General features: G+C 43.1%; 1 protein-coding gene across 4 annotated transcripts in view; it reads left to right on the forward strand.

The window, feature by feature from the left end:
- Positions 1-13,714, forward strand: part of DNMT1 (DNA methyltransferase 1) — a 69,704-nt gene that overhangs the window by 44,473 nt on the left and 11,517 nt on the right. For 3 of the 4 annotated variants that reach the window (XM_053372011.1, XM_053372014.1, XM_053372013.1), the window contains exons 19-26: positions 90-294; positions 1,825-1,958; positions 2,193-2,366; positions 2,869-3,090; positions 10,106-10,298; positions 10,787-10,877; positions 12,594-12,728; positions 12,922-13,204. In XM_053372011.1, the coding sequence (XP_053227986.1) occupies positions 90-294; positions 1,825-1,958; positions 2,193-2,366; positions 2,869-3,090; positions 10,106-10,298; positions 10,787-10,877; positions 12,594-12,728; positions 12,922-13,204 (1,437 nt within the window). The remainder of the gene's footprint in view (positions 1-89; positions 295-1,824; positions 1,959-2,192; positions 2,367-2,868; positions 3,091-10,105; positions 10,299-10,786; positions 10,878-12,593; positions 12,729-12,921; positions 13,205-13,714) is intronic. The other variant, XM_053372012.1, reaches the window with a different exon arrangement.

Below are 13,714 nucleotides of genomic sequence, written 5' to 3' on the forward strand. Positions count from 1 at the left end.
CTTCAGACAAAACATCTTTTTCCGAGGGGGGGGTTTGATGTCTTTGCCTTGGTTTCCAATTTGAAGCTCATTTTTGTTCCTTCTCCCAGAGTCACTGCCATGTGGGAAGACGCCAGCACTGGGCCGATGTTCCATGCCCACTGGTTTTGCCGTGGCACTGACACCGTTCTGGGAGCAACCTCTGATCCGCTGGAACTTTTCTTGGTGGACGAGTGCGAAGACATGCAGCTGACTTACATTCACGGCAAAGTCAATGTCCTTTACAAGGCTCCCTCAGAGAACTGGTCCCTAGAGGTAAGTTGAGGAATTCCACTGCTCTGGCAGCTTAGATGGAAGGATGGCACCATTGTCTCCCTCTGGAGATGAGGGGCCAGGCTAATATGCTCACAGTTCTCCACTATGTTTTGTTCTTATCTTACGCCTGGCTCCAGCTTTTGGGAGGCAGCACTGCAGCGGCCCATGGCAGCTACTTAGGTTGGTCACAGCACCATGCCAGAGCTGCCTTTGCCTGCTCATGAGGAGTAACATAGGAAGAAGTTAGGTAACTGTAAGGGGTGGGGGGTGTATGTGTATACACACACACACACACACACACACACATACACACACTTTATATTTAGTGGAATTGGTATCATTCTTAATTCTAAAACAGTCCCTAAGCAGTGTATATAAAATAAAACATACATTCAAATTACAGTGGTATGTACCTAAGGTTACATACGCTTCAGGTTATATACGCTTCAGGTTACAGACTCCGCTAACCCAGAAATATTACCTCAGGTTAAGAACTTTCCTTCAGGATGAGAACAGAAATCATGCTCTGGCAGCGCAGCGGGTGGCCCCATTAGCTAAAGTGGTGCTTCAGGTTAAGATCAGTTTCAGGTTAAGAATGGACCTCCGGAACGAATTAAGTACTTAACCTGAGGTACCACTGTATCAGTAAGAATCAGACTTAAATACAAACTAGCCAAAAGAAAATTACAAGATATAAGTAATATCAGCAAGTACAAAATAAGCATTTTAAAAGAAAACCGCATGCTAAAATGTCACATTTGCATATCTTCACAGGCTTGTCTAACTAAACACAAAAGGCTTTAGCCGGTGCCAAAAAGAATGCAGCCCAAGTGGCTGCCTAATGTCAAAGGGCAGGGAGTTCAAGGGCATAGATTCTTCCCTGCGGAAACAGCAGTTTCCTGCAAGTGCCAAATGAACATCCTGTGGCATTTGTAAAAGTGCCAGTTCTGCAGATGAAGCAGTAGGGTGGGCATATATAGGGTAAGGTTGTAAAGAGGTTCCCACCCTAGTCAGATTAGGCTGCTGGCTGCAGGAGGGCCCCATGTCAGGGGTCTGGGCCAGGCAAAGCACCAGCTTTTTCTAAGACACTGGAAGGATCAAGTCACCTGATAATTCCAGTAGGAGCTGTGACTTTATGTGCAGTCTCCTTGCAAGGTGGTCTTGAAGCATAGGTTGTCCCACCCCCAAACATTTTTCTTTCCGCTTCTGCCAGCATCTGTTGTGGCATTTCTTATTTTATTTTTACTTCCAGCTTCATAGGGACACCTTGGGCATGACTCATCTCTCCCCCACCATAACTATTGCAGCACATTTTCTTTTTGTATCTGGTCCATGTGTTGCCATTCAGAACATCCTGCAGCCAGGAATTCCTCAGACAAACTGAACTTGGGCTTTTGTGGCTTCTGCGTGTGTTTGGGTGCATGTGCACATGCTGAAATCATAGTGGCCATTCTTGTTCTGCTTAGATAATCTGCTTGCTTTCATCTCTCTCCTCCCCACCCCTCAACTTCCAAAATCTTCTTCCCATAGGGAGGGCTTGATACAGAGATCAAAATGGTGGAAGATGATGGCAGAACATATTTCTACCAAATGTGGTATGATCAAGAGTATGCCAGGTTTGAGACTCCGCCAAAGACTCTGCCTCCTGAAGACAACAAATACAAGTTAGTGCACCAGACTAGAAGGCTTTGGCAGGGGAGGTGTAGCTGGAAAATATTGAAAGTGGGGTAGAAGGCATGGATGTGTAGCCTTAGGTGCGATAGAACTTTATGGCATTGGTTTGGATGCTCCAAACTGTTTCCGTTGTCCCATTAATCTAGCGCTAGAAGGTGAGGGTTTGTTGGTGTCTACCCCACGCCACTCAATCTAATCCAAGTATCCATCTGCTTTCCTCCCAGGTTCTGCATGAGCTGCGCAAGTTTGGACGAGGTGAGGCAGAAGGAAATCCCCAAAGTCTTGGAGCCCCAGGAGGAGTTGGAAGGGAAGATGTTCTACAGCATGGCAGTGAAAAATGGAGTGCAGTATCGGGTGGGAGATGGAGTCTTCCTCCTTCCAGATGCCTTCCTGTTCAGGTTGGTCTTTGAACTGGCTTCTGGGTGGAGCAAGAGAAGGGATTGCTTAGTATAGGGCTGGCTCCTTTGTTGATAATGCAGGAATCAAAAATCCAAATTGATTCATACCAGCCCAACGCATTTAAAAATGTTTATTTTTCAGAATATCACATCTTAAAACGTCATTTAAACATCAACAGTAGAAGAAAAGGGTCACTAAAAGGGAAGGAAACTCGTGGGATACAGTTGTGGGAGTTAAAGAATTAAGAAAGAAATGCAATTACATTGCAGATCTTCAGGGCAGCCTTCTAAATATTATTGATCAGTCAAGAGTCCTCAGCACAGCCTTGCAAACCAATCAACGATAATTATTGTGCAGGCCACAAAATTTTGTGCCCATTTGTCTGCCCACACTTATACCAGTTTGAAGTCACTCTCCTCCTATTTGCAGAAACTTTGACTTTGTGTCGCTCATTGATTGCCCTGGTTTTTATTTCATTCCCATTTTCTCTCCTCTCCCCAGCCTGAGGCTTGCCAGCCCTATCAAGCGGCAGAAAAAGGAGGCAGTAGACGAGGAACTGCATCCTGAGCATTACCGCAAGTATTCTGAATATATCAAAGGCAGCAACCAGGATGCACCTGAGCCGTATCGCATCGGCCGAATCAAGGCAATCTACTGCAATATTCGCAGCAACGGCAGGCCCAACGAAGCCGAAATCAAGCTGCGTGTATACAAACTTTACAGGTAAACAGCAACCAGGATGGCTTTACCAGCAAGATGGAAAAATAAACTTCATTTGTGAATTGGGGATACAGAAGGCATCTTCCATATGCATATCCCTAAATGGGGAACTTCGTGTCTTCCTGGGCGCAAAGACCTTGCATTCAGGATTGCCCATGAGGTAACCTTTCCCCCCGCAAAGCAAAACAAAGATAGATGATCCTGGTAACTTGCTGTTCAGGAGAAGGAGCAATGTTTGGATTCAGGACCAAATGGCCACGACCAAAAGCATCTTTGTATTTTTATTTTTTTTAAATAAGATATTTATTAGAGTTTTCCATTTTATACAAACAAAGAGAAAAAAGTAAAAAGAAAAAATAATAAAAACACATAAAGTTCACGACTTATTTTTCAGTAACATATTTCCCTGACCTCCTCATACCTCCCCTTCTTGTATTCCAGTTCAAATTATTTGTCCAGCAAATCCTTATTTCATAGCATTACAGCTAAAAAACACCTTATTTTCTATCCAACATCTTAAATTATTGTGGCTTAAACTTTTACTTATATAAAAAAAAACCATTTTCTCATATTCTTTTATACCATTACAGCTAGAAACCACTTAATTTCAATCCAACATCATTCAACATTCATTAGTATTGCAGTATTTCTGTAAATAGTCCTTGAATTTCTTCCATTCTTCTTCTGCCGACTCTTCTCCCTGGTCGCGGATTCTGCCAGTCATTTCTGCCAATCCCATAAAGTCAATCAACTTCATCTGCCATTCTTCCAGAGTGGGTAAATCTTGCGTCTTCCAATACTTTGCGATGAGTATTCTTGCTGCTGTTGTAGCGTACATAAAGAAAGTTCTATCCTTTTTTAACACCAATTGGCCGACCATGCCCAAGAGAAAGGCCTCTGGTTTCTTCACGGAGGTATATTTAAATACCTTTTTCAATTCATTATAAATCATTTCCCAGAAAGCCTTAATCCTAGGGCACGTCCACCAAAGGTGAAAAAATGTACCTTCATTTTCTTTACATTTCCAACATTTATTATTGGGCAAATGGTAAATTTTTGCAAGCTTGACTGGGGTCATGTACCACCTGTATATCATTTTCATAATATTTTGTCTTAAGGCATTACATGCCGTAAATTTCATCCCAGTGGTCCACAACTGTTCCCAGTCAGCAAACATAATGTTATGTCCAACATCTTGTGCCCATTTAATCATAGCAGATTTAACTGTCTCATCCTGAGTGTTCCATTTCAACAGCAAGTTATACATTTTTGACAAAATCTTAGTTTTGGGTTCTAACAGTTCTGTTTCTAATTTAGATTTTTCCACCTGGAAGCCAATTTTCTTGTCCAAATTATAAGCCTCCATTATCTGAAAGTAATGAAGCCAGTCTTGCACTTTGTTTTTTAGTTTCTCAAAACTCTGCAGTTTCCATCTATCTCCTTCTTGTTCCAAAATCTCCCAATATTTCGGCCATTTGGCCTCCATATTGAGCTTTTTCTGAGCTTTCGCTTCCATTGGCGACAACCACCTTGGGGTTTTATTTTCCAATAAATCCTTATATCTAATCCAAACGTTAAACAAAGCTTTCCTAACAATGTGATTTTTAAATGCTTTATGTGCTTTGACCTTGTCATACCACAAATATGCATGCCACCCAAAAACGTTGTTAAAATCTTCTAAATCCAAAATGTCTGTGTTCTCAATAAGCAGCCAGTCTTTCAGCCAGCAGAACGCTGCTGATTCATAATAAAGTTTAAAGTCTGGCATAATAAAGTTTAAATTCTTGAATTAGTTCTAAAACTCTTTTGGTACTAGATTCTGGCTCCTGTAATGTCAAAACTAGGTCATCTGCAAATGCTCTCAGTTTATACTGTTTAGCTCCGACCTGTATACCTTTAACCAACCGGTCCCTTCTAATCATGTTCAGCAGGACCTCCAGGACCGATATAAAAAGCAATGGGGAAATTGGGCACCCTTGTCGTGTCCCTTTCTCTATCTTAAATTGTTCCGTAACCACATTATTTACAATTAATTTAGCCTTTTGTTCAGAATATATTGCACCTATACCATTCTCAAAACCTTGGCCTACCCCCATACCCTGTAAGTTCTTTTTCATAAAACTCCAAGAAATATTGTCAAAAGCTTTCTCCGCATCCACAAATATCAGGACTGCTTTGGTATTTATATTCACTTCTAACTTTTCCAAAATGTCAATTATGTTCCTCAAATTATCAGATAAATGTCTTCCCGGTAGAAAGCCCGCTTGGTCCTTATGAATCTCTTCAATCAATACTTTTCTCAGTCTCTTAGCCAAAATGTCAGCAAAAATTTTGTAATCCACATTTAATAAGGATATGGGACGGTAGTTCTTAAGTTGATTCTTTTCAGTTTCCGTTTTCGGTATTAGTGTAATATAAACCTCTTTCCACGATTCTGGTGCCCTTTTTCCTTCCAAAATTTCATTGCAGACTTCCTTCAAAGGTTGTAATAACCACTCTTTCAAAGATCTATAATATCTGGAAGTCAGCCCATCCGGTCCTGGAGACTTGCCTAGTTGCATATTTTGAATGGCACCTTCTATCTCCTGGTCAGATATTTTGCAATTCAACATTAGTTTGCTTTCTTGTGAGATTTTTTGTAATCCATTTGTTTTCAAAAAACAATCAATGTCCATTTCATTCTGTGGCCCTTGTGCATATAGTTGTTTGAAGTACTTCTGGAAGCAATTTCTAATCTCATTTGGATTATGTATGTCTTTTCCTTCTACTTCCAAATTTGTGATGGTATTTAATTTTTGTCTTTTTTTCAATTGCCAAGCCAATAATTTCCCACATTTATTCGCTGATTCAAATGTCTTTTGTCTCATTTGTTTAATTTTCCATTCTATTTCCTGATTCATCAATTCCATATATTGTACTTGATAAAGTTTTATTTCTCTCAAAATCTCCTGCGACTTTGGCTTTACTCTCAATTTTTTCTCCCCTTCTTTTATTTTCTCCAAAATTTTATCTTTTTTCTCATTTCAACTTCTCTTCTTTATTGCATTCTGTTGTATCAAGAACCCTCTCATCACAGCTTTACTTGCATCCCAGATTACTCTTCTTTCAACATTTGTTGACATATTTATTTCAAAATAGTCTTTCAAAGTTTTTTGGGCCTTCTTATATACTTCTTCATCTCTAAATAGGGTGTCATTCATCCTCTATCTAAAGGTGCCGGTTGTTGTTTGCTTCATCTCCATCTTTACGGCATTATGGTCAGAGCAATTTTTGGGGCAGATTTCCACTTTTTTTATCTTTGGTGCCATTCCTCTAGTAATCCAAATTTGGTCAATTCTAGTCCATGTCATCTTGGCTTCAGAGAAAAAAGTCCCCTCTCTCCCCAGGGGGTTCTTAGTTCTCCAGATGTCAATCAAGTCCATATTGTCAGTCATTTCAAAGAAAGTTTTTGGTAGCCTACCATCTTTGGTGACTACCTGTTTTTGTGCCTTGTCCATGTTTGTAGATACGACTCCATTCATATCCCCCATCAGGATTATATTATAGTCCATATAGTCCAAAAGGGTCTCGTGCAACTTCTTAAAAAATTCAGATTTCCCCTCGTTTGGTGCATACACCCCTACAATCAAAAATTTCTCTCCTTGAAGTTGAATTTCAATTGCCAAATATCTTCCTTGTTCATCTTTGAAAATTAATTTCGGTAAAAGTTTCTCCTTTGCGTATATCACCACTCCTCTCTTTTTGACCTCGTCAGACGAAATAAACTCTTGTCCCAATCTCTTGTTGATAAGTATTTTGCTGTGAAGCCTCATTACATGTGTTTCCTGTAAACATATCAAGTCCAATTGTTCTTTTCTTAAAATATGAAAAACACCTTTTCTCTTTCGAGGGGAGTTAAGTCCATTACAATTCCAACTTAAAAGTTGCAGCGACATGGTAAATTACTTAGTTTTCCCTCCAACTGCACCAAGTTGTTGTTCTTCTTCTGTCGGTGGTTTGTCTTTCCCTGGGCCAGGGAGTCCAAATGATAAGTTTGCTATGTCTAGAATTCCTTTTCCTGATGCGTATGGCTCCTCGCCAGACTCCGCTTCCTTCTGTAGGTCCTCCTCGTGATCTTTCAAGAACTTGTCTTTATCATTTACTGTCCTTATTCTTATTTTCTTTCCTCTGTATTTGAAAGACAAACCTTGGGGAAATTCCCACCTGAAGAGTATTCTATTTCTTCTCAGTAGAACAACCATATCTCTGTAATAGGCCCTTACATCCAAGATATGTTTAGGTATATCCTTAAAGATCTCCACAAATGTATCTTCAATTTCCAGAGTTCTTTGATAGTGCAAATTTAAAATTTTATCTCTTTCTTCTTTTGTTCTTAAGGTGATCAAACAATCTCTTGCTTTATTCTTTCCTTGTCCTTTGCCAAGTCTCAATGCACTCACTATCTTGAATTCTTCTTTCCCCAGGTCCTGTTGCCAAAAATCTGTTAGTTCCTTTGTAAGGAAGTCTACCAGATTGTCTTTCTCATTTTCAGGTACTCCTCTGATTCTTAAATTTCTCTCCTTTCTTTGTAATTCTATCATAGACAGTGTCAGGTCGTGTTCTTCTAATTTCTTATATACCGGTGGTATCTTTTCTTGAACGACGGTTGCAATTTCCTTAGCTTCCTCTGCTAACTTTCGAGTTGAGGCCGATTCCTCCAATAGTTTTTCGATGGACTGTGTATTAGAGTTTACCTTCTTTCCCAGTTCATTAATACTTGTAGTGTTCAAATCAATTTTTGCTGAGGCCTCAGCTACTTGTTTATTTGTCTCTGCAACCTGTTTAGCTAATTTTTCCAAAGATGCATCAATCTTGCCAAGTGCTTGAGCCAATAACTCTTCAGATGACATAGCTTTTGGCTTTACTTGCGAAGCAGCAGCTCCTGCTGTGCCTGCTGCTCCGGATGTTGAAGCCCTTCTCTGGTGTGTAATATCAGTCTTGTATTGTCTGCCAGACCTGGTGATTTTTTCCTGTGTCAGCTCTATCTTCCCAGCATCTTTGTATTTTAACGTGTTATTTTTAAAAACGCTAAGATCAGTTGCTAATGAGGATTGCAGCAGGCGGGGAGGAGCAGCTTAGCTCTTTCCCCCTTATTGTGGTCTTGATGAAAATTCCTGCTCATTGAAGCTGCTGTTAGCGGGGGGGGGGGGGAATCCTCTGTTTGCGTCAATAACGTGGACACACTTGGTGTCTCTTCTACTTAGGCTCCCTCCTCCTCCTCCGCTGTATAGCAGGTCAGTGGGGTCAGGATGTATGTGCCCTACATAGTGGAGTGTAGAGTAGTCTTTATTGAGGACTAGCAAAGAGTGGGCAGCTTACAGTTATAAAGAGGGGTCCTTCCTTCCTTCCTTCCTTCCTTCCTTCCTTCCTTCCTTCTACAGCCCACTTTTCCTCCAAGGAGCTCAAGGTGGCATACATGGTTATCGTCCCACTTTTATCGTCACAAAACCCTGTGAGGTAGATGAGGTTGAGAGTGAGTGACTGACCCAAGGTCACCCAGTGAGCTTCATGGTAGAGTGAAGATTTGAACCCAGGTCTTCTAACACACTAACCCTTTTGGAGATGAGACGTAGGGAGCAGACCTCATAAAGGAAGTTTTGAGAGAACAAATGGTTGGAAGAAGGCTTGAGGATTTTTTACATGGCGATTGGTTATGGTGATGGTGTTGATAGATGTCAGGAGGCAGGTGTCCTGTGGGAAGTCCCTGCATCCTGGTAACAAAATGGTGACTAAGGAAGATGTACACGGGCAGCATGGGACTGAGGGAGAAATCCTCAACTTAGAAAAATGACTGGCTGGCACACCAGAGAAGAAAACACCGAAATGTATTTCTGCAAAGTGTTTGAACTGAAGGTGGAAGGGTGGAAGAGACCAGTGTTAGCCAATTTAAGTAAAACCTTTATTTTTGAACTCTTAAGTGCAGCTGTTTTGTAGTTCATGAAAATCTTTAATAAAAATTATTTTTTAAAAAACAGCAGTAGCAAGTAAAATACATAGTTCTAAAGTGCCTTCTAAGATAAAGTAGCTGAACCAACATTGAGAAACATCTGAAATGGCAAAAGTTAGGCCTACACTAAGCTATGATGTGAACAGGTACATTTTGTTCATGTAAAAAGCAGCATGTGGGTGGAGTGTCTGCTACCCCATTCTCAAAAGTAAATATCTCATGGCCGCTTACAGATATTACTATAAAGTCAATACAGTAAAATCCGAAACTGCCTAAGATCAAATCTGCATATGCAAAAATGAGTCATTGGAGGCCTTCCAGAATAAACATGTTTTCAAAGCACAATTAGAAGTACAACAACCTTTCTCTCAGCCTGACTCATTCCTAGTATTGGAGCTGGGCTTGTGGGCCTGTTTAGCTTCTTGAAACCATTGATCAAGAAAAATACTCTTCTGCCTACCCTGCTTTATTCATGCAGAAGACAGAGACATGATTGGTCACATGTGGCTGCTCCATCATTTCTAGCTTGGCTCCTTACTGAGTACATTAAAATGAAAAACACCAATATTCAATATTTGAGAGCTTGGTCATCAAACAGAATTTAATAGTACAAGTGTTTGTAACCCAATATCCAGTGTGTTCAGTGTTTCTATTTATTTTATGGGGCGGACAACAAATAATGGAAGAAAAAGCAGTGCAGGGAATGCCCAACTCCCTTCAGTCTCAGCCCCATCGGCATGGCCAGTGGCCAGGTAGGATTATGGAAGTTGTAGTCCTAAGAGCATCTGAAGGGACACGGGTTCCATGCACTTGGGACAGAGGAGTGAAGTGACCAAATCAACACCCAGACAAAATGTGGATGGCAGAACTGAAGGCAGGGTAAGACTGCCTTCAAATACCAGGGCAACGGGAAAAAAACCTCTGAAAGCGACATGGCTGAGGAAGCATCATTTATTTCATGTTGCATGTTTTGTTGTTTGGGCCTGCTCTCTTCCCAGAAGAAAATACTTCTCTGTGCTGCTGTTTTTCCAGGCCAGAGAACACCCATAAGTCCGTGAAAGCCAGCTACCATGCAGACATCAATTTACTATACTGGAGCGATGAAGAGGCCACCGTCGAGTTCAGAGATGTGCAGGGCCGCTGCACGGTGGTGTATGGGGAAGATTTGACAGAAAACATCCAGGACTATTCTGCCAGTGGCTCTGATCGCTTCTACTTCCTAGAGGTGACCTTTCCCATGGCACAGTTTGACTTGTGCAGGCATTGATGCATTCTCTACATGCCAGCTGGTAGCCAAAGGCTGCTAAAGCCCTTAGTGGCTCACGGCATTTTGGGGTCAGAGATGCAAAATCCATCCCCCCCCCCAAACATGCACTAATGAACATGAAGACCAGTTCACTGGCACGTTTCCCCCGTGTAAGCCCCATTTATGATAAGGAGAGACCTGGGCAGGAGAAGCCCTTAGTAGGATGCGCCCCTTGGGTCAGGCGGGGCTGCTGCCTGGCATCCAGAATCCACTACCTGAGGCAGCTGTTTTATGGTGGGCTGGAGCCTTTGGATGAAAGTATTAATTTTCCACTCTGTCCATGTGTCCCAGCTATGTACTTGGGAGCCCAAGGAACTTTCAGAAAAGTTTTGTGCTTGGTCTGGGCTAGCTTGAAGGCCAAAATGTTTAATGTTAAGTTTATTTTTATTTATGTTTTTGTTTTCTAGGCATATAATGCAAAAACGAAAAGCTTTGAAGACCCACCATATCATGCCCGTAGCTCTGGAAATAAAGGGAAAGGGAAAGGGAAAGGGAAAGGTGGGTGCTTAATCAGTACATAACTGCCTCCTCCGTCAGACTGGTGTTTGAGCCCAGCCCACTCTCAGGGCGGGATTCGACTAATGAGTCCTGCCAGTGCAGGCTGTGCAAAGACTTCCCCCTTCCCCTCGTGGGGGGTCAGGATAACCTCAAAAACAGGGGACAAGAGCAGGGGATTGTTCCACATGGAAGGCTGAAGAGTGCTGAATTCTTCCCTCAGACCTTTGGAAGTAGAAAGGAAGGCTGTGTAAATGCTGCCCTGCAGGGAGGCAGGCTGGGGGTAAGGGGAGAGAATCAAAATTCCGAATTAATCCAGTAATTCTGCAGACAGAAAAATGATTTTAGCAACTCATATCAGACACTACAACGTTGGGTGGAGTTCAACCAAGTCCTACTCTGAGTAGACTCATTTAAATTAATGAACCTAACTTAATTATGTTTGTTAATTTTGTTAGGTGTACTTGGAGTAGGACTAGCATTGAATTTCACCCATTTCTCATAACTGATGGCTTGCATTATTGTGCTAATCCATGTGGAGGCACAAAGAGGGCATGGAACCAACCCCCCCCCCCTTGCCTGCTGAGGGGAGCAGCTCTGTCCTCAAGCATCTGGGACGACTCTAGCGCGATATATTTCAGTCCTAGTTTTGCAGACACCAGGGTTAGATCCAGTGGTAGGAACTCTGGAGAGTTATTTCCAGTCCCAGTGGCTGAAAGCAGTTTCCTGTGTTCTTTTAATGTATTGTTAAATGAACACACAGGACACCCCGTTCCTTACTCTCATTTTGCATAACTGCACGAAAGCCTAATCTATAGCGGGGTTTTCTGAAGGGTGGGGGGGCCACTCACAGTAGGCTCCCGCTCTCCCTCCCACCAGTTGCCAAATATTCCAGCAGCTTGTCTAAGAAATAGCACTACTGTCTCCGAGGGATAATAACACCCTAAAAGGGAAATGTAGTTGGGGGCCCATATCTGATCATGTGGGAAAGCCCCAAGTCCACCCAGCGAATGGGCAATAGAGGCTTTCATTGTGGGCTACCCAGAGGCATCTGGTTGGCCACTGAGAAGAGGATGGTGAACTAGATGGGCTACTCAAATGTCTGTAAGTTATCCAGGGAAGCTGGATACGCATGCAAATGTAATGAGGGGAGGAATGAGGAGGCAGAGTTTCTGGGTTGTAGAATGGGCTGTTGCACTTCAGAATGCAGGGAGGGATCTTCTTTTTGATGCTCCCCTGCATGAAAAGCTTCCTGCAAGTAGCAAATTTCTTCGCTGCAGCATTCACTGCAGCAGGGGTCATTTTTAAAAGATAGCATCCCTCCCCTCGTAGCTTAAAGTAGGGCGCCCATTCCCTTTTGTTCTGCTGCCCAAACTCTGCCTCTTCATTCCTCCTCTCAGTACATTTGCATGCATGAATAAAATAAAGGAAAACCACGAGAGGCCCCCCCCCGCCTTTTGCATGGTGGGGAGGGAGGTGAAGGTACAGTGTCCTAGCTCCCTATGGAAAGAGAGCAGGTGGCCTTCAAAAGCCTCTTATACTTCTTGAAAATCTCCCTTGCATTGCAGTGTATCACTTTCTGAAACTGCTCTTAAGGGGGTCTTAAAATCCAAGTCCTGTCCTGACCCTGTGGGATCAGAGTGCCAGCTGTGTAGCTGTCTTGCTATGACCCAGTTTTGAACACCCTCTCACCCCAGTTTTGTTCTGTTTTTGACACAGGTAAAAGCAAAGTGAAATCTTCAGGAGCAACGGAGCAGAGTGAAATTGAAACTGCTGAGATTAAGCCATCAAAGTTGCGCAGCCTGGATGTCTTCTCTGGCTGTGGAGGCTTGTCAGAAGGGTTCCACCAAGCAGGCAAGGCCATTTAAAAAAGCCATTGGAAGGCTAGGAAGTGCAGGATTAGCAGCCAAGATGATGGAGCCAGTGGTAGATTCAGTTTTGTTTGCCGGGAGGTGGGGGGGATTTTGTACCCTGCCACCCGGCTTTGGAAGTGAGGCGTGCAGTGTAAAGCTCTTTTTCCTCTTTTGGTTTCTTTTCCCAATGGCAGAAGTCTCAGAGACTCTGTGGGCCATCGAGATGTGGGAACCAGCAGCACAGGCCTTCCGCCTGAACAATCCTGGCACCACAGTGTTCACGGAGGACTGCAATGTCCTGCTCAAGCTGGTCATGTCTGGGGAGAAGACCAACTCCTTGGGTCAGAAGCTGCCACAAAAGGGAGACGTGGAGATGCTGTGCGGTGGACCACCTTGCCAAGGCTTCAGTGGGATGAACCGCTTCAATTCGCGCACCTATTCAAAGTTCAAGAACTCTCTGGTGGTCTCCTTCCTCAGGTTGACAGTGGCTTAATCAGCAATATAAGTTCTAGGGGGAAACTATTACTCAGCAGTAGATCACATGCTTCAAATGCAGAAGATTGTAGGTTCAGTCCCCAATGCCTCCAGGTAGACTGGGAATGTCCCCCCACCCAATCTGAAACCCTAGGGAGCCATTGCCAGTCAGGGTAAAGGTAAAGGGACCCCTGACCATTAGGTCCAGTCGTGAACGACTCTGGGATTGCGGCGCTCATCTTGCTTTATTGGCCAAGGGAGCTGACGTACAGCTTCTGGGTCATGTGGCCAGCATGACTAAGCCGCTTCTGGCGAACCAGAGCAGCGCATGGAAACACCGTTTACCTTCCTGCCGGAGTGGTACCTATTTATCTACTTGCACTTTGACGTGCTTTCGAACTGCTACGTTGGCAGTAGCAGGGACTGAACAACGGGAGCTCACCCCGTCACGGGGATTCGAACCGCCGACCTTCTGATCGGCAAGTCCTAGGCTCTGTGGTTTAACCCACAGTG

Source organism: Podarcis raffonei, chromosome 17 (assembly GCF_027172205.1).
Source record: "Podarcis raffonei isolate rPodRaf1 chromosome 17, rPodRaf1.pri, whole genome shotgun sequence".
NCBI classification, from domain to species: Eukaryota; Metazoa; Chordata; class Lepidosauria; order Squamata; family Lacertidae; genus Podarcis; species Podarcis raffonei.